Source organism: Micropterus dolomieu, linkage group LG12 (genome assembly GCF_021292245.1).
Source record: "Micropterus dolomieu isolate WLL.071019.BEF.003 ecotype Adirondacks linkage group LG12, ASM2129224v1, whole genome shotgun sequence".
Lineage (NCBI taxonomy): Eukaryota > Metazoa > Chordata > Actinopteri > Centrarchiformes > Centrarchidae > Micropterus > Micropterus dolomieu.
This window is the reverse complement of record NC_060161.1, coordinates 34,100,492-34,120,873: the sequence shown is the minus strand read 5'-3', so window position 1 is coordinate 34,120,873 and position 20,382 is coordinate 34,100,492. Positions and strand designations below refer to the sequence as shown.

General features: G+C 39.4%; 2 protein-coding genes across 7 annotated transcripts in view; one reads left to right on the top strand and one right to left on the bottom strand.

Moving 5' to 3' along the window:
• The window catches only part of LOC123980894 (nephronectin), a 30,165-nt gene extending 15,423 nt beyond the window's left edge, over positions 1-14,742 (bottom strand). For 2 of the 6 annotated variants that reach the window (XM_046065479.1, XM_046065475.1), the window contains exons 1-6: positions 14,053-14,741; positions 13,609-13,722; positions 13,380-13,527; positions 13,013-13,104; positions 11,133-11,163; positions 9,548-9,716 (exon numbers count right to left, since the gene is read on the bottom strand). The gene's annotated coding sequence lies outside the window, so the exon portion shown is untranslated. Of the gene's footprint in view, positions 1-832; positions 1,045-9,547; positions 9,717-11,132; positions 11,164-13,012; positions 13,105-13,371; positions 13,542-13,608; positions 13,723-14,052 lie in introns of those variants that run through there. The other 4 variants (XM_046065476.1, XM_046065480.1, XM_046065477.1 and 1 more) reach the window with 4 other exon arrangements.
• On the top strand, positions 647-15,720 carry LOC123980891 (atrial natriuretic peptide receptor 2-like). Its single transcript, XM_046065467.1, has 23 exons — positions 647-1,087; positions 1,872-1,983; positions 3,256-3,388; positions 3,513-3,645; positions 4,272-4,376; positions 5,059-5,161; positions 5,803-5,948; positions 6,046-6,118; positions 6,743-6,884; positions 7,982-8,068; positions 8,149-8,292; positions 8,448-8,569; positions 8,739-8,877; positions 9,072-9,120; positions 9,278-9,379; positions 9,589-9,708; positions 11,016-11,109; positions 11,869-11,956; positions 12,967-13,106; positions 13,403-13,555; positions 13,628-13,726; positions 14,018-14,109; positions 14,194-15,720. The coding sequence occupies exons 1-23, from the start codon at positions 1,052-1,054 to the stop codon at positions 14,383-14,385; spliced, it is 2,604 nt and encodes an 867-aa protein (XP_045921423.1). The 5' UTR covers positions 647-1,051; the 3' UTR covers positions 14,386-15,720.
• Positions 15,721-20,382: the final 4,662 nt, after the last annotated feature.

The window sequence follows — 20,382 nt, the reverse complement described above, 5'->3', positions numbered from 1 at the left end:
CAGGATAATCAGTCCGGCTGTGTAGCAGAAGGCCCCTGTGTTTATACTGACCTTTATGCTTGTTTCAGATCAACTGTACAAAAGTGAATAGTTTTTGCACAAGCAATTTACTATTGTACATTTGATTTGATTGTGTTGCAGAATAAAGAGCAGAACATGAGTTCACAAAGGCACTAACTGCTACAAGAACCTAAACAATCACAATCTTCTCATCCTGTTCTTATATTTTAGATCGACTTCAGGGAGCCAACAATTGGCTGATGGGGCCTTCACGCACAATGTGTACCCTGTTTCCTCCAAGTTCCCATTAAGTCCAGTAAAACCAGTGCTCATATGAAGGAAGGATTTAATAATTTGTGTAGCGCTGCAACTAACAATTATTTTTATTATCCATAAATTTGCTGACCATTTTCAGAATTAAACTTTGAAATGTCATAAAATAGTGAAGAATTGTTCATCACATTTCTCCCAGAGATACTCAAGTAAGCAGGAAAATACTGACATTGGAGAAGCTGGAAATCAAAAACCTGTCGATTCATTTTCCAGTATTTATTAATTTTCTTCTAATTGTGTGCACTTATTTCTAGTCAGTTCTCTGACACACTGGTTAACAGAGAGTTGAGAATTTGTTAAATACGTATTTTGTTTGAACTTTAGCAGCTGCATTTGTTTTAGGTGGTCCTGACTTTTACACCTGCTCAAGATCAATTTATGAGTCCTCTCTAAGCCTAGCTTCGGGATCAATGATTAGCAATAAGTCCTATCTTACCCTGGCTTTATTTTTTTTTAAATGGTAAAAGCTGTCATTGACCGGTGCAGTAGCAGCACTCACCACCAGAGGGCAGCGAACATCACAGTCAGCTGTGTTCAGGTTTGACCAGCAGGGTGGAAATGTTTGGATCCATCTCCCTCTCTCTCTCCTCTCTCGACCACCCCCCACTTTCCTCCAGCTGCTCTTCTCATCACTGAGTCTGGACTCAGCAGCTCAGAAGCTGCAGATGCCCACCAACACCTGTCTCGTCTGTTCACCTGTCTGTCCTTCAGCTGCGACATGAAGAAGAGGCAAAGATTCTGGTTTCTGCTCTGGGTAAGACTTCTTATCCAACATCTGTGTTTAACTCATCTAGAAGTGTTAATTCATTTATTTAAACTGGGATTTATTGTGATGTTAACTGTCATATTAGTTTGTTTTACCCCATTAAATTATTCCTCAGATAATTTAATTAAAGAAAACTATTTCACCTGGTAAATTGGCCATATTTTGTGTTATTATAAGCAAAGCTGGAACGCTGATCCTGATGCTGCCTGATATGCATTTTATATTGAAGAACTTAATTTCTGATGGTCTTTTATTTATCAAAATGATAAAAACACAATAAAAAAAAACGTGCAGGTTGTAGAGAAGCAGCTCACCAAATGCAGCACAAAGTTTGTGTGAATTTTAAGGAAGATTTTACTAATAACACATATAAATGAAGAAAGAAACCTTTTTTAAAATCCTGGTCAGTTTTTTATTAATCTACATCAATCTACAGATGTTTGATTTCTTGATAAGAAGCTCATTTATTTTACACTGAAAACAGTAAATAGGATTTAAAATACTTTGAATGTATCATTATTGGCTTGAATGTGTGTTATTTTGTGACACCATGTGTTGCATAAACCCGTCTCTCCCTCTCTTTTGTTGTCCGATTTAAATCCATGAAGCCAAATTCAGATTTTTATGTTATGCTGGTCAAAGTTAGGTTCGTTATTCATCTCTAAACCACAGCTGTCCAGATGTTTCATTCTGTGTGTGCTAATGGAAGGTTATTATTAGTGCATTATGAGTCATTAGTTTGTTGTTTCACTCTGTGTTGTGTTGCTTCCAGATGTGTGTTTGCTGTGTTGGTCCGACGTGTTGCTGGCACGACCTGGACAACAGCGAGTACGACTGCTGGCCTCTGGACAAACCCAATGAATACAACATGATCGACTGTGGAGGTGAGAATCTGTTAACTACAGTCTGTGCTCGTGTTGTGATCTCCCTGATACTCAACAAGTGACTGAGAGATTAAAGTCTGGTGATCCTTCTATAGATCTCATCTTGTCAACAAATCTCATGGTCAGACTCAAACCAACAGTGAATGTCTGTCCTCCCTCTGAGCCGTAGAGCTCCATTGTTGTTAAAAACTACTAAAACACATCAGTGAGCCTCGCTCTCATGGCCGACGTATTCCTTCATCACCATGAGCTCACCGCTGTAACTTGTTCTGACTCAGTCATACATACACGGTCCCAATTCACTAAAGCACCACATGTGGATTCATCCGCCGCTGAAAATAGTCCCCAGCTAATGAACTTTTGTCTCATTTGTTTTGATTAAAAACTACAGTGAACAGCTGTTTTAGGAAATTACTATATAACTGTATATTCATGAGTTGTTTCTAAAGATGCATGTCTACAGTAGGAGCCAATGGGCTGAGAGCCGCAGACAGGAAATCAGACAGTATTTGGAGACGGACTAACACGTTGTTGGTTTGGGTTTATATTGAATATAAAAACATTTCAGGTCTAAAGAGCACACAGCAGCTACAAACACGGCCAGGTAGTGTTTTTGCTGTTGATAAATTTCAGTTCCAGTATAATACCGATACTAAAACAATTCTTTTCCAGAATCTTAGTTAAGAGAATATTACTGTCTTTTTTTAAAACTTTTTTAATATGCTTACTTCCCTATGCTTCTGTAAAAAGTAAATAATTTGCCTTATTAAAATATAATGATTGAATAGCTTCCATATTTACAATCAGAAAACAGTCTCAGAATGTGACCAAGCACTTGATGCCATCTGTCAGTACTTCACTGTTTTTGATGCTCAATGCGACGTTGTTATTTAGGTTTTAATTTGATACCCAGCCCTAGCTATTAAATGAAAAGCCTAGTGAGAGTATGTGAACTTCCAATCTTCCAATCATCCTTTTATCTTGTCTTTGCTGTTGTTAGTTTACACTTCACTACAGGAAGGAAGTTAATATGTTCTGTTTACAGATCAGATGAGTTTGTAATTTCATCTCGCCTTTATAGAACATAATTACTCCAGTGAACCAACAAGTAAACTCTGCTTCTACACAAGTAAATACTACAGAGATAAAGCTGATTTTTTCTCAGTTTTAACCTCACTTGTGCTTTCTGAGATGTTTTAGCTTCAATCATGACTGAATTAAAAACTGTTCATTTTATCTGTTTCCTGGTTAATTTCTATGTCGATCGCCCAGGTCTGGAGATGGCCTGGGTGGTCCGTCCTCCAGAGACAGTGAAGGTCGGTGAAGTGTTCAGTGTCACGTACTCGGTAACTGCTCAGGATGCTTTCTACCACTGGGCCATTGAAAAACACATCTTCACAAACAGGTTAATACATCCGTTATACTGGCTTCCATCTAGTTATACTGGATTTCAACCAGACTTATACTTGTTTTAGTTCAGAACCAGACCTTATCCTGCATGAGGTGGTCTGATGTGTATATGTGTTTAGCTCCATAGTAAACGCTGAAGCAGCTCGGAGATTTTGTGAACATCACGACTGTCCCGCCAACTGGAAAGATGCTGACGGAGAAAACTGCTGCATTCATCACGCTAACATCCACTCGTGTCCAATGGTACACATGGTACATATTTTGGTTTTTCATTTTTTAAATGTTGTTAATTTGTCTTCCTAACTCTGAAGTTGTAGCGATGTCTAAAACTTTGGGATTGTTTCAAACAAACAACAGCTTGCTCCCATGTATTAATGTTGCTAATGCTAATGTTGTGTTGATGGATAAATAATAGATTCCAATAAAAGAAAAATTTTAATTTCCATTACCAATCTACACATGCCATCAGGGACCATTAAAACTATCAATAAAATAATTAGTAAATGCACTCAAGGATTAATAGAACCTGGTTTGTACTGGAGAAGCTTTTTCCCATTATTTTAATTTATTAAAAAAGTAAAACATAATATTCATAATATATCTCATCTTGAATGTAAATTAGAATAAGTAACCAGTAACTTGATCTGTCGATGTCATAGATTGAAAACATTTCCCTCCAAAATGTAGTAGAGGATGTAGAAATACTCGAGTAAAGTACAAGAACTGCTAACCTGTACTGAAGCCAAGTAATGGAGTAAATGTACTTATTTTCAACTTCTGCATGTCAGCAAATTCTTATATTTATTTTAAAGTGCCACAAGTTGACTAAATTACATTTTAAAGACTAATACACTTTTTATTTTTAAAAATACTTTAAGACATCAGAGAGCATCTGTGGTCCCTGGATTCCTGACGACGGAAAAATATTTACTCACACTATCTCAACCTCTGGCAAGATGACACAGATCAACTGGACTGCCAAGGTAACGCACTCACACACAATTTCTCAACTGGCTTTACGGCTTCAAAACAGCCAAAGCTCTCTCCACAAATATCTACAAATAAATGGAATAAATCTTAGTCGGCGGAATTCAAAGAGAGATCACTCTCCTTGTATGACAGGGTGCATTAAACGATACAGGTGGGAAAATAAATGAAACAGTTGTAACAGTTAGTAGAAGTAAGTATAAAATAAGTCCAACAGTCCACAGACTACATGGGCACAAAATCCAATCTCTTACCTCTCACACTGAAACATGTCCTACGCTACACGTTGGAGAAACTAGCAAGAGACAGCTAGATATTGAAAGTATCCAACTGAAACAATCCATCCATCCAAAGCCACTCCCCCAATCAATCATTCCATTTGGACCAAATTAAATGCATCAAAAATGCTTCTGTAATAAATTGGCTACCCCAGCTTTAATCTGTATGCAGATGAAACACTATTTTACATCACTATCGTTTCTAGCTCTCATGCTCTATGCAATCATTGATTGATTGTTACAGGTACGGGATCAATCACCCAACTCCGGCTTTGGAGGGACAAACTCCTGAAGTCAGATTCACTAATTTGTTTCAGTTACTCTGATGTTAAATTCCAGCCTTTGCATCCTTGGCTGGTTTTCGTAAGTGACCTGGTAAACCCATTACTCTGTCTTTCAGGTGGTTCTGATCCATCCTGGCTTAACCTCGCTCATCGCTCACATACGAGTCGGTCGCATGCAGGTTGCTCTTGAGGCCAAAAGCACCGTGCATCCTGCTGTAGGTAGGTTATGTTGGTGTATCTTCCCTCTCTACTTCTTAGCATGACTAGACACAAATACAATGGTCATCTGACCAACAAAAGGTAGCTAAAAGCTAATGTCATAGATCACATGGGGAAAAATGTTTAATTTATAAAGACCTCAGTGTAACCATGATAAACCGTCATTTGCCTGGATCTGGATCACAGTGGCAGCCCACGTTCCCTAAACGTCATTCTCCCCAGCAACATCCTCCAGCCATCGGTCTAAGGTGGACGCAGGCCAAAGAGGATAAATAATCCCTCTAGGCACCCAACCAAGGAAACTGTTTGGCTGTCCACAATCCCATTCTTTCCGGGGGCAATCTCTTGCTTATGTTTAAGTATTATCTAACAAGTTTAGGTACTTTATATGTAAGGTCAGGAATGGTGGTGTTTAGGTTTTACCAAAGACCATTATCTTTGGGTATAAGAACAGTTTACATGTGGTTAACTTTAGGTTTGGTGTGGAAAAGGCAGGGGACAGTTACCGACTGGGATCTCAGCTATCATCAGCGTGGGGTCTGAACCCTGTTAATACAATGATATTTCTCTTACTCTGTGTTGACATAAGTGGAAGAGAAAAGAGGGAAGTAGCTCCTTAATCTTCTTTTATCCCCTCTAAGTATGTGGTGATGATGTCTGTGAGGAGGCAGAGCTTTGTTCCACCTGTCCAGCCGACTGTGGTGAATGCCCTATGACCCCGGCTACCAAGATGGCCATCAGCCTGCCACTGAGCCTGCTCTGCCTCTGCTTCATACTGTCTGCTTTGGTGAGAGGCACACAACATATATGCTAACAGAAACCCAGCAAAATACTCAAAAATAAAGACTAAAAAGACTAAAAATCAATAAATCTGTCTTGTTTAGTGGCTGAGGTACCACAAACAAAAGCTGTTGTGGGACGAGAGCTGGATCATCGACTTCACTACAATAAAACAAGGTACTGTGACAATCCAGATAGGACCAGTTTAAACTGCTTGAAACTAGTTTAGTCAGCTCAGAACTGCTCTGAAACTGGTGTAAACTGGTGAGGGACTATAACTGGTCACAAAAGGTCTGACACTGCACAAAACAGATCTGAAATTGATTTAAAATGCGTTGAAACAGGTCTGAACTGGTATACACTGGTCTGGAACATGACAGGTCTGACAATAGACTGAATAAGACATGAACTCAGCTCCAGCCGTCAACTTCTTGGCAGTGCCTGACTCTCCTAACTCCCGGGTAATCCAAAAGTGGGCAAAGAGGTGGAGCGTCATACCCGGTTGTGCAGTTGTCATTAATGGGGAAACTAGCTATAGAGACCAAAACCGTTGTTTTGTACCAGGCTGACAACATGTTTGTTTTTACAGTAATGTAGGGAATTTTAACATGGGGGTCTGTGAGGACTGACTCGCTTTTGGAGCAAGCATCAAGTAGCCATTTGATAATGTCTACTTGATGGACTGAACACGTGTAAAACAGATTGCCTTAAACTGGTTTAAACAGGTCTGAAACATGTCTTTACAGGTCTATTAGAAACAAATTACTTTAAGTGTACGTCTCTCTGTCTTTCTCTATATAGATCAGGAAGCTCATATGACCATGGGCAGTCTAATGAGCGCACCAGTGGGGAACAGCGACAGTAACACCAGCTGCATGACTGCTCTCAGCTCCTATATACAACCAGGGACCCGAAAAACAATGTTCACCTGCACTGGGATATAGTACGCCCACCTGTTTGACTATCTGTCTGTCTATTTAAACCTCATTCATGCTGTCAACACAGCAGTAGTCTTTTTGGTGCTGCTACTTTGGAGTTGTGTCTAGGACTGGGCTTTATTTGAAATAGTGAGATAATATCGCAGATAAAATGCACAATTCTTTGTACCAACTTCTGGTACTGACTAAAACAGTGCTTATTTCAATACTTTACTTATTGCAGTTGTTTCCAAAAAACATTCAAGTTCAAAGCCCAGCCCCTGTTGTTGTGGCCCAGTAGTGGGGTGCATGATAAGTAAGCCCACTTGTTGGGCATTTCAATTTGTGCCCTTAAAAATCAAAATACAAAACTGAACTACACAACACTAAAATTAAGATTACAAACTGACTACTCTCTAACTGCTGGGGTCGTGAGAAACTTTTGTTTTGCCTAACTGTGTATTCAGACAGGATGGATAGTGATACAAAGCCATTGAGCAGGCAAGGCTGATGCAATTCAGTGCAAACTGAGGTTTGCAGGATGAGTTTCCAAGCGAGTTGAAAATTTTTAAGTAATTTAAGCCACCACTGAGACTTTATGAATCCATTTCATAAACATACAAAGGCAAAAGGAAAAAAGACAGAAACTGTAGAGAAAAACAGTTCTGCTATCAGTTGTCATTGTCACACTTACAGTCTGTGTTTACAGTCAGTAGTTGTATGTTAAGGGAGAATAAAAACAGACTGCAAGAAGAAAGTCATGGTCAAAATACTCAGAATATTCACTATTTAAAAAAATATTTTAGGGCATATTATGTCTTAATTAGTAGTGAGATAACACTACAGAGATGACATGAGGGGATAAAGATGAATGGCACACAACAAAGTCAGACTCCAGTCAGAATCAAACTGAGGTCAATACACATGTGCCGTAAACTCCTAGACCACAACAAAGCCTCAGACTCTGAGCACTTGGTTAAATAGATCTACAGACACACATCAAGACACTGGTTCTAGTTCAAGTTGGTGTAGATTAACAGATGAGTCTTCCATGATGGAGGGAGACGGCTGGCTGGTAGTTTTTTAGAAAACATCCTGCAATAAAATGTATTTTCTTCTCCAGCGATGGTAGGACGGTGGCCATCAAGATGATTCAAACAAAGACTTTCTCTCTGTCCAAAACCATAAGACAGGAGGTCAAACAAGTCAGGTAACACACACTCATCATCCTTCCTCTTATGACCCTCATATTTCAAATATAGTATTTTGACTCTCTTTCTCCGTCTCCAGGGAGCTCGATCACCCCAACCTGTGTAAGTTTATTGGCGGGTGTGTTGAGGTGCCTAATGTTGCCATAGTGACAGAGTACTGCCCAAAAGGAAGCATAAACGATGTTCTTCTTAACGAGGAGATCCCGCTTAACTGGGGCTTCAGGTATTCACACAAACATGCACAGTCTTTAATTAAAACTGACTCAGAGTGTCTTTTGTCACTTTTAATTGGGCTTTGGGCTAATAATAAAGACATTAAATACAATGAAACAGGTTAGTTTGGGTAATAAAAATAAATAATCGCTATCACTTTGCTAGGTTTTCCTTTGCTACAGACATCGCCAGAGGGATGTCATACCTCCACCAACACAAGATCTGTCACGGCCGACTCAAGTCTCTAAACTGTGTCTTAGACGACCGCTGGGTCTGCAAAATAACAGGTAATATGAATGTGTGCTGAAGTATACCGGATAAAAGGCCATTTTCACGATACAAAATCTGGGAATTTATCTGTTTAATCTGAATAGTTAGAAAAGTTTAGAATAGATCCCAGTAAAAAATGATTTTAAAAAGTAATATTTTCATTGACATGTAGTCTTGTCCTGTCAGATTACGGGCTAAGGACGTATCGCAGGGACGATGGGGCGACTCCTCTTTCCTCCTATCAGCAGAGATTGTTGGAGGTGTACATGCCGCCCGAGTTTCAGAACTCCAACATGGAGCCAACTCTGGCTGGAGACGTGTTCAGGTATCAGACACACAAATACCTGTTTTTGTGACTTAGGGGACATTAAATCCATTTTTGTCCCCAAAGGGCAAATGAGTCCTCATAATGTGACTGTGTTGACAGGGTTCAGTCCCCACAATGTAATTTTATTCAGTATAACTGTATTTATAGATTTATAATGAAGCCACATTTATAACTTCTGCATGTTCTCCTAGTTATGCTATCATTCTGCTGGAGATCGCCACTCGCAGCGACCCCGTCCCAGTAAGTCACAACCTGACTGACTACCTTGCCACTCTCTCTTTCTAACTGTAATTGTTTTTATGTTTGTGTTGCTGTTTATCTTCAGGTTATTGTGTTTGCTGCCTACTTGGACCGGTTAATTGAAGAACAGATAAATAAATAAATCTATACTTTGCAGGCAGAGGAGTCTAATCTGGAGAGTGCCTGGTGTCCTCCCCTGCCAGAGTTGATTTCCAGTAAAGCCGACAACACCTGTCCCTGTCCTGCTGACTACGTAGAGGTGTTTTATTATTTCTAAACGTTTTATTGTCCTTAATCTGTTTTATTTCCTTTTATCATTTTGTTTTCTAGTGTGCATCAGTCTCCAATTGTTTTAATGTTTACTTGCATGCACTAACCTGTACGATCATTGTATCACATTCACAGTCACAAGAAGTCTTTCTCTTACCCTTTTCTTTGCTGTCTTTTGTCCCATGCGTGTTTCCGTAGCTGATCCGGAGATGCCGCTCCAATAATCCCGCCCACCGACCCACATTTGAACAAATCAAGAAGTTTGTTCACCGAATCAACCCGATCAAAGTCAGCCCAGTGGACATGATGATGAACCTGGTAATAAACTTCATCATACACAGAGTAGACATCAGATTAAATATAATACAGTATCACTGTCTCACATTATATATACTTTATATAATTTACTTTCAAATAATCAAACTTAGCATTGTATCATATTAAATCATTATAGCCTGTCTTTTATGATATATTGTACCATAGGTCACATCAAATTATATTGAACGGCACATCATCTATATTGTGTCATTCAGTTCCTTCAGTAAAATGATTTCAGTCTAATATAGCAGTCCTGCAATAAATCCTGCTTTATGAAGGATAGAATGTTTTAGACGTTTTGATTCAATAGTATGATTATTTTTGAAAATGTAGTTTATGATGATGCTGTATTGATTTATTTAGAGATGTCTTTCTATTTTGTTTGTTTCTGATTTTGTCTATTTATATCAATGGAGGTAGGCTAAATTAATAGAAACACCCCTCTGTAACATCACCATTAAAGGACCAGTGTGTATGATTGAAGGAGATATTGGCAGAAATATATATATAAGTATGTTTACCGTTACGTTATTGTTTTATAACCTGAAAATAAGACTCTTTTTTTTTGCTACCCTAGAATGAGCCTTATAAATCTACTGAAGGAACAGGTCCTATTACATGGGTTCTGCCATGTTTCTACAGTAGCTTGGAATGGACAAACCAAAAAACCTGTTTACCATCAAAATGTACTGGACACTTGAGATGTGCCTGATGTGTTTTATGTTAGTGCAAAACTTAATATTAGATTTCTGCAGCGCAAACTTCACTCCACATAACAAATTGTGTCAATACAGGATGTCATGAGTATTACTTATCAGCCTCACAGGACCCTGAAAAGAGACTCTGCAGACCTGTTTAATTATTTTTTCTCTGAAACATTACCAGTGTAATGAAGTGATTTCTATCAAAAGCCATCAGTCTGTCACAGTATTAATTGTCACACACTTCAAACTTATAACCAAAGCATCAATCACACAGCCTGACTAAAATATTAAATAAATAAAAACAGCAATAAACATGCTGCACCAGTGTGAGCTGTCTTACCTTAAAACTAGTGTTTCTTTCTCACTGGTTTCTGTGAGAAACCATTTGCCGCCTTATTAAAACCCTGGACTCGGACCAGATCACCGGGTGTTTACAGATAATTCTGAAATGTCAACTGAAGTTTCCTTCTAGGAATACTGAACATTTTGAGTTTCATTTCATTCTGGTTTACTTTCATGCGCACGCTGCTCATGCTGACTCAGACAGCTGTTTATTCTGTATCACCACAGTGTAATATGAAGGTATAACTTTTTCTGTTTCAGATGGAGAAGTACAGTAAACATCTGGAGGTGTTGGTGGCCGAGCGGACTCAGGATCTAATGCACGAGAAACAGAGGACTGACAGGCTGCTATACAGTACGAGACACATATCTACATACCTGTTCATCACACCAGTTACTGGAGTTAACACTGCAACACAAACATTTTACATGTTAATCATCTATAATGTCATTGTGTAAATAATACAATTTTTCCTGGTTTTGAGGTGCAGGTAATAATAATAAAAATTGCATCACAACATTCTGTTTCTATCTTATAAACAACATTGTTAAGAACATTAGACAGCAAAAATGCATTTCTATGCAGATGATACAGTTATCTATCACTGTTTAAATCAATCTCTACTGGACTATGGTGACATCCCATATGCACTACCACCACTATCAAAAAATGTTTTGTGAAGAATCAAATTGTTTAAATAGTCACGCTGGCTCCTTTATGTCTCTCGTATCCTATGTTACGCTCCTCTGCTTCTATCTACATGTTGTTCTGCAAATCCTCAATTTGCGCAAAAATTTTTTATTTTAATGACGTCTTGTTCTTCTGCGGTGGTTTAATGGCAGTGACTGGAGAGTTTGCTCCACCAGCTGTTTAGCTCCATCAACCGCTGAGCTTGTGTTCACACAGCAGCAGTGGATGGAGACAAGCAGGAACTCATGTTTGTTCATAATTTTCTTGGAAATTCGGTTAAAATTTCTTCCACATTTGGATGGAAACTTTACTCATGAGTTAACTACTCTGCCATTTGGCTAGTTCTCTATGTAAAAGGAATTATGTTTCTGAAGAGACTTCCTGGTTAAACAAAATAAAAATGTAAGCATGTTTGTGTTGCAGGTATGCTTCCTAAACAGGTAGCTGATGACCTGCGGCAGGGGAAACCACTGCAGGCCCAGAGCTACGTCAGCGCCACCGTCTTCTTCAGGTAGCAGAGACACGAACTGACCGACTTTCTGTTTTAGATGTGGAAGTCATGATCTGCCTTTTTCACAGAAGATACAGTATTGTGCTAAGGTTTTAGGCAAAAATGCTGTCAAGTAAGAATGCTTTCAAAAATAGACACGTGAGTCTGTTCCTCAGTTGTATTCCTCTTACAGAGCCGTTTCTGTTTCACTTAATGATTGTGTTTCATTCTACATATTGACTTTATGATCATTAGCACCTGATTGGTCTAATTGTTTAATCATACATCTGATGATATGCCTATACAACACGTTCTCACTCCAAATTGTCACATATGGACGCATGGTAAAGACCCCTTGGCGTCAGTTTGTAACACTATGGGGAGCCCTTTAGCGTCATAGTTCAACACACTGGGGAAGCCCTGTGGCGTTGTTTTTGAACGTTAAAGGTAGGTTTAGGATATTTAACACAAACTTCCAAGTAAGGAGGTGGTTGGGGTGGACAGAACCAGACTTTTACACATGAGACCGGTGTTTGATTCCCATGTGAAACTTGAAAATTTAACAGGAAAACAGAATTTATGCAGTTTTGAAGGCAAAGGGTGGTCACAACAAATATTGATTTGATTCAGACTTCTCTTCTGTTCACTAACATGCATTTTGATAATAGATAAATATAATCTATGAACATGTCTATTTTTGGAAGCGTTACTTTACATTATTTTTATTTTATTACTTTGCCGGTATGAAACCATTGTGCAGATGATATATTTAACATTTAATGAATTAACATTATAATCACACATTAGTCTGTTTTGAAAATGAGACAAACAGAATAGTTCTGTGATACTACAGGATTAATCCAAGCACACATTGTACTGTAAGTATCAGTGTGCAAGTATGTTCATTTACCTCCTTCAGGGGTCATTGTTGAATAATACAGAAATAAGGGAAGTCTAAAATGTGTGTGTGTGTGTGTGTGTGTGTGTGTGTGTGTGTGTGTGTGTGTGTGTGTGTGTGTGTGTGTGTGTAGTGATATTGTGGGCTTCACACAGCTGTCCAGCAGCAGCACACCTTACCAGGTCGTGGACCTCCTCAACAAACTCTATACGACGTTTGACGACATCATCGACAACTACGACGTCTACAAGGTGGAAACCATCGGAGACGCCTGTGGGTGACACACACACACACAGAGTGTAACTTTTAGCTACTGTGTATTACTGTCCTGTCGTACATTGTTGTCACTAACTTTAAGTGACTGGATGTGCTCAGGTATGAAGATGTTTCCAATATTTAGTCTACCTTGACTATATTAATGGGGTGGACAGAATATTGGAAACACCTCTTAGTGTAGGTCAAACAACAGTCTCCACCAAAACAAAGTCTCTGAAACAGTTTCAACATGAACTGAACATTATTTTAACCTCCATGTAACCTCCATACTGTGTCATGGTGTGGTTGTGTAGACATGGTGGTGTCCGGTGTTCCCAAGGAGAACGGGATCCTCCACGCCTCCGAGATCGCCAGCATGGCTCTGGACCTGGTGGGCGTCTGTCGCACCTTCAGGATCCCCCACAAGCCGAACACACAGCTGCAGATACGAGCGGGGATACACTCCGGTAAACACACGCCTCAAACACAACAAATCCACTCATCATAAACCTGCTCTGACCATCTCTGTCTCTCTTCAGGTCCAGTGGTGGCGGGGGTTGTAGGGACGAAGATGCCTCGTTACTGTCTTTTTGGAGACACAGTCAACACAGCATCCAGGATGGAGTCCACCAGTCTGGGTAACACACAGTAACATCTCCACATGACTCTGACCATAGACGCTATTAAATTTTCAATGTTTTGAAGGTCATTTACTTCTGAGCAGGGATGTTTTTGAAAACTCTCCTTGTTGGTGTGTTCAAGGACACTCAGCTACCCTCTTGTGATAAAAGTATTAGAACAATGAGTATATGACTCTCACCGTCATGGAGAAAATTTGGAAATGTAAAATATGTGAATTGTATTTTTGTACTAAATCCAGCGGCGTCTTCCTTTCTGAATGCGTGAACACTAAGTCTGTGTCTTTTCAGCGCTGAAGATCCAGTGCAGCTCCAGTGTGTTTTACCTGCTGGAGGAGATCGGCGGCTACGTGCTGGAGTGCAGAGGGATGCTGCAGGTCAAGGTGAGCCGGCCCGCCACAGTCCAGATCTGCCAGGCGCTGGGAGCTTAGCGCGGTAAACCCTCTGGATCTGTGTCTCTCCAACAGGGGAAAGGGGACATGGTGACTTACTGGTTGGAGGGGAAGAAGACGTCTCTGGCCTCCAAGGACGTCGGCGCCGACTCCAAGACGACCAAACACATCCTCATGGAGGCAGAGACGGAGACGGAGAAAGAGCAGGAGTTGTACTCCTCCATACCGGGGTGTCTGAACAACGATCTCCTCCTGGATCCAGCCTGACCCCCAAAGAGTTTATCATTTGATGTGATTTCCTCAGTTGTCGTCAGTGTTTGTTGACTGTTAGTGTTACATGTACGCAGCGTGTGGCTGTTTTAATGTCATTGATCCCTGCAGCTTAAATATCGTAACTGGCAGGAAAAGTCATTATGCTAACAAAACTAGTTACTCTGTACGTCTTGATAATCACTGTCACACCTTAAATTCTTTGACGCAGGCTGATCTCAAAGACAGGCTTTTATTTCTGGTCTCACATTTTTAAGAATATTTGATCAAATTTTAGTAGGACTGGCCATCGAGAACCGGTTCCAACTTTCAAAAATCACGATTCCAGCGGAATCGTTTGGAAAATTTGGTTTCGAATCTGATCTTTAGTTCCAAATTTAACATGCAAGTTTTGGTTTCCGTAGCAGCCACCATACTTCCAGGCAAAGCTCAGGTCTGCACAGAACAAAACATGACACACTTACTTCTTGCACGGGAGGATGCACTATGAATATAATATCTACGCCTGCATGATGTACAAATCAACAAGAAGTGTTTGTCGCGCTGCTCCGGTCTCACTGTCCTGTCTCGTCCTCCTCAGACAACCCTGAACTAACAAGAATTTCGTCACAAGTGAAATTGTAGTGATGCAAGTTGCTTGACCAAATTGCTAAAATTATGGCGAACAACGTTACTGTAATGTGTTTTATTTTTCTAGATAAAAGTACGCAAATTTCTAAGACCTACCACTGCTAATGTTAAACCGGAGACTCGGCGTGAAACTCCGTTCACCTTAGCCCAGAACCTGAGTTGAAAATTTATAAGAACCGCAATCGAAAGGAAGAATCACAATCATTGAAATCAAAACGATGCCCAACACTACATTTTTGTAAGAAGCCCGCACTGTTTTGCGATGTGACAGCCAGAGCCACTCACAGAATCGTGATATTAATCGGGCTGTGACGACACAACAAGACTATTATTTTAACACTATTTTAAGCAATCTTGAACGATGAATATATGACTGGTAAAAAATTTAATTTACCCGACTGAAAGTCACATAATGCAAAACAATGCAGGTGCATTTTGAAGTTACTTAAATATTGTATGCGTTTTGTCTGTCCCCGTTCATTGTTTCCACCGGGTTCCCAAAACGCTGCCACACAAACCATTTAAAAGTGCATCTTCTATGCTAATTTCACCCTCACACTCCTTCACGCTGATAATGTGAGACTTGCTTTTTAACTCGTTGAGAAATATCGACTAGCCGAGCAGCTACGAGACTTTTAAACTCAAACTCATCCTCAGCACTGCTCCATTGGATTTACTTTATTTCTGTTTACCATTTTATGATTGCTTTAGTATTACTGTATATTGTCTGCTACATAGCAGAAGGGAGTTACAAACTTAATTTCACTTTACCACCCGTTGTGATGTGACAAATAAACCTACCTTCTAAATATTTTCCACCTCTACAACATTATTTCAGAGACAGTGTTATTATATAAACTGTAGTGTGCGTATGGATACGCTACAGCTTCTCGGAGCTAAACATACTGGCTAGACTTTGATTAGGACTGGCTGAATAAAACAATCGATTTGCCAGTGAACAGCGATCATCAGTTGAATAATCCAATATTATTACGTAATGTTGTAGGACCCACATTTGTACTCTGTCTTGTCTCGGTCTCAGACATTGAAGACTCGGAATTTTATTATAAGACCAGTCAAGACCATAACTTTGGGAAAATCAATAAATTGCTTTTGCATTTTTACTGATTTATTTGTTAACATCCAAACTTTGATTGGATGTAAAACGTATCGCTTCAAATGCAACCAATAACCCTAATTAACAATGCGTTGTTCCCGTTAACGACTGTCCCCCCTCCCCACGATGGTAAGCATGGAAAAGGAGTGTTGAAAACAAATGCTTACATTGATTACAGCTCTTAGTGTTTGTATGTGGGTGTTTTTATGGGAATGTGGATCTTTCAGGTCAGTTTGAGAAGTACCTCTGATCTCGTTCCACATTTTACTGTGTGTCATGTAATGTGGAGAACTGGTATCGGCCTTGACTTGGTCTCGGTTTGGGCGGTCTTGACTACAACACTATTATTAAGATATCTGCATGTTTGCTTTTCTCTGTGATTCTGTGTGTTCAGTGTGCAGACTGTGGCTACGTATTGACTATAACAGACCAAGTGTATTAAAAAGTAAAAGCGCCTCCTGTGGATTCTTCCGGTAGTTTCACACTCGAACGGGCGGCTCATCAACATCTCTGCTGGCACGCACGTGTTGTATAAATATTCATGTCGCATTGTTGAGCAGATGGACGACTTGAAGAGACGGAGATGAAGGGATCTGTTTGCCCGTTAGCGGCAAAGATGGCCGACATGACAACAGATGGTCAGAAGGAAGAAGAGGAGCAGGAGAGGACCTGAGAGAGAAGAAGAGGGGACGAGTGGAGGGGAAACGAGCCAGACACCAAACTTTAATTTGTGATGGAGATAATTAATTCAGATCAGAACAGATATGTGCCAGGTCTGTTTCCTTTAACAGGTCACGATCAGCAGTGTTATGATCTCGTTAGCTGGAGTTTCCTGGTGCTCATATGAAGCCTGATTTGTGGAAGCAAAGACGGGCTGTAAGGTTTTAATTTTATAAGCAGCTCAACACCAGTGAAACTGAACCACTCAGGAGGCCCAGGACGGACAGGACAATTACCATGTGTGATCAGATACAGTCATCATTTCACTCATACTGTGTAGACATAGTTTCTGGGCTTTTCTAGATTGCTGTTTGTGTCGATTTGTTTCTGGAGGCTGGATAAAGCTGTTTTGGTTGTTTGATAGTAGGAGACAGCAGGTTTGAATCGGGGCTGTAAGATTTGAGTTTGGCATTTCGGCTGCTGTCCGTGGTGCTGATCAAAGGCTGCAGGTTTGCATTTACATGGAGTCTGTACACCCGTGTGTACACGAACGTGCTTTTTGTGGAGGGGCACACAAGAAAAATATTAACATGAGGAACAATCACAATTATGTTATGCTGCTGGAACCACTCCTGAATTTAGAATATTGTATTTTTGAAAATCTATCTTAACTTGTATGATATGAATTCGAGTACTGTAATATTCAAAAGGACCTAAATGTTTGTGGTTGCCAGCCACTTTTCCACTTTTCTTTCTTGAATCACGTGACAAAGGAAGTTTGAACGATTCCTTTCAGGCTTGTACTTCTGGATTTCACCAATCCAGCTTGATTTTTGGATTCCAAAAAAAGGAGCAATTTAATTTGAGCAACTTGAAAATCATTTTTGGTGGCAGCATGTCTCTGCCTCCGTTAAGTCAGCCCAGGTCCGGTTCAGACTCAAACAGCTGTTGGATGTTGTGGTTCAGACGTTCATGTTTCCCGCCAGGATGAATTCTAATAACTTTGTTGACCCCCTGACTTTTACTCTAGCGCCATCATCAGGTCAACTGTGGTTACTGCTAATTAGCTAATGTTAGCATTAAGAGGTTAGCATTTAGCTCAAAGCACCGCCGTGTCCGAGTCTCACAGAGCTGCGGGGATGGCTGCAGACACTTAATAACTTAAGTCTTAATATCTAAATGTCAGACACTTGAATGTAAATTTGTCAACCTTAAAAAAAACTTAAAATAAAGTTTTTGAATTGTTGAAATTACCTAAATTCAGATAGATGGTTTTAAAAGTAAAATACTTTAATGCCATGTGTTCAGTATCAACTTGAGGTTAATCAGGCTTTAAAAGGAGCACGAGAAAACTCCAGAGAACAAAATAATAAAACTAAAACATTTCAGCGACTCTGGCTGCTCCAGGCTCCTGTAGTTTGGTGTTTTAAAATACAATTTATATTTGACTTTTTGTTTCAACATATTGGTACATGTGATTAACAGCGGAGTACTGCAGCATGAGAGGAGAGTGTGTTTGTGTTATATGGGCTCATCTGCATGAGTGGTTTGAATACGAGCACAGCTGCAGGAGGCAGCTCGCTCTCACACACACACGTTAAATTAGCACTGTTTGAACATTTGTATAACATATGAACTACACTAACATTTCTCTGTCATCACAGGTTTATTTTGATTCATCATCTTCAGTTTTGACACCATTTCTTCAGCTACAAAATGTTTTTTTCCCCCATGTTTCATAATTTACCTTGTAAAAAAGCATTTATTTTAATTTAGCCATGAAATTTAAATTAATGGAAAATTTATTGTGCACGTTAGTACACCTTGATTCATCAAGTGCAGCACTTAAGACTTTAGTCAATTAATCAACCTACTGAGAATTAACCACCAACTATATATATTTATTTTATTATTACAGATTAAACATTTTAAGTATGTTTGAAGGTAAAAATGCTATAAGTGGTATTCCTGCCCTTCTCTGGTTTGTGTTAATGTTTGGTTTGTTTTTTTCTGCAATTAAACATCCTAGACATGACGCACTTATGTTCAAATATTCATAAACAAACAAACAAACAAAAGGGCAGAGATAGTAAGTAAGTGTTATTTGGGGAGGTTTGGTAAGTCCCTGTTAGACCTCTCATGATCAAACTGCTCTGACAGAAACCAAAAATATAAAAACATTATATTTAATCACAATAATGAAAAGTATTCTCACCCGCATCATACTTATGAATAGGAACACGGGGGTTAGATTATTTACTTTAATTTAAATGTTATATATATATATGACAGTGGATTGGTAAAATATAAAAAAGGCCCCGGGCCCAAAACACAGTGAGAGGAAGAACAGGGAGAGACGGTGAGCTGGTTTTTAATTACAGATGAGAGAACGAGTGTTTGAAGTGTTTTTGTTAATAGAATGAGTACTCACCCAAAGAGCCTCTCTCTCTCTCTCTCTCATTCTTTCTTTAGCTCGCTCGCCCTCTCTCGCCCACCCATTCTGTTGAGAGCATTTACATATCTGAGGACACACACATCAAAGTGTCGCATCGTTATGAAACAAGACTGTGTTTATGTCAGAGCTTTTAGTTACTGAATACATCAGGACACACACACACACACACACACACACACACACACACACACACAGAGCTGTTTCCATTCATAACGGTGGTTTTGTTTAAGATACATCTGTGATTCAATCGTCCACGCTCGGAGCTGTAAACAGTCTTCAGCCAATCACAGAGGATAAAATCAGGCTTCAGAAACAAATCTTTAATATCAAAGTGAAAATAAATCAATCAATACAAACACATAAGAATGACGTACAAATATAAAAACCAAATAAATTACAGAACAAATGCTTCTCCAGGTGTAATAACACTCGCTGTACACCTGCATTTAAAATGCATTCTGGGTGATCGGACTGCAGTCAGAGAGCACTTCACCACATGAACCCAAGACGCACTGAGAAAGGATTGTGATCCGATCAGCCGAACCATCTCTGGAGGCGGTGAGGGACGCATTAATGACCACATTCAATATAAGTGTAACTGCTGCACAGACAGGCAGTGTGACGATACACTCACACGGTGTTGACTTAAACTCAATATAAACTACTAAAACAACAGAAACACATTATGAAGGGCGAGGGATGTTTAGATCGATAGCTCTCTCATGTCTGTATTTGAAGCTACAGCCAGCTGGCTTAGAGCTGGGCGATATGGCCAAAAATATTATCATGATAAAACATTTAATATCATTCGATACTGATAACTATCAGGATAAATGTTAAATGTGATTTTTTTCAGGTTTAAAGGCTGATTTTTGCTCCTGAGTGGAAGAAACCAGATGGTTAATTGTGTTTTTAAACTTTTCTTTATGGTCAAAAAAGAAAAACTTGTTGTGAAACAGTGAATCATTTAACATAATCTGAGGTCAAACATTCACAACTATAAATATAAAATCTTTTTTCAACAAATATGCACGAGTGAAATTAAATATCTTTTCGGTCCTCAACAAAATTATAAAATATCTTTAAAGTGAAGCCCTGATTTGTTTGGTTCAGATTAATTAAATCAAACATT

Excerpts from the sequence above, each read along its gene's own strand:
- LOC123980891 (XM_046065467.1), top strand. The coding sequence starts at position 1,052 with ATGAAGAAGAGGCAAAGATTCTGGTTTCTGCTCTGG. Across the intron at positions 13,107-13,402 it reads GGAAACCATCGGAGACGCCT|ACATGGTGGTGTCCGGTGTT; the intron begins GTGGGTGACACA and ends GTGGTTGTGTAG. Across the intron at positions 13,727-14,017 it reads GATGGAGTCCACCAGTCTGG|CGCTGAAGATCCAGTGCAGC; the intron begins GTAACACACAGT and ends GTGTCTTTTCAG.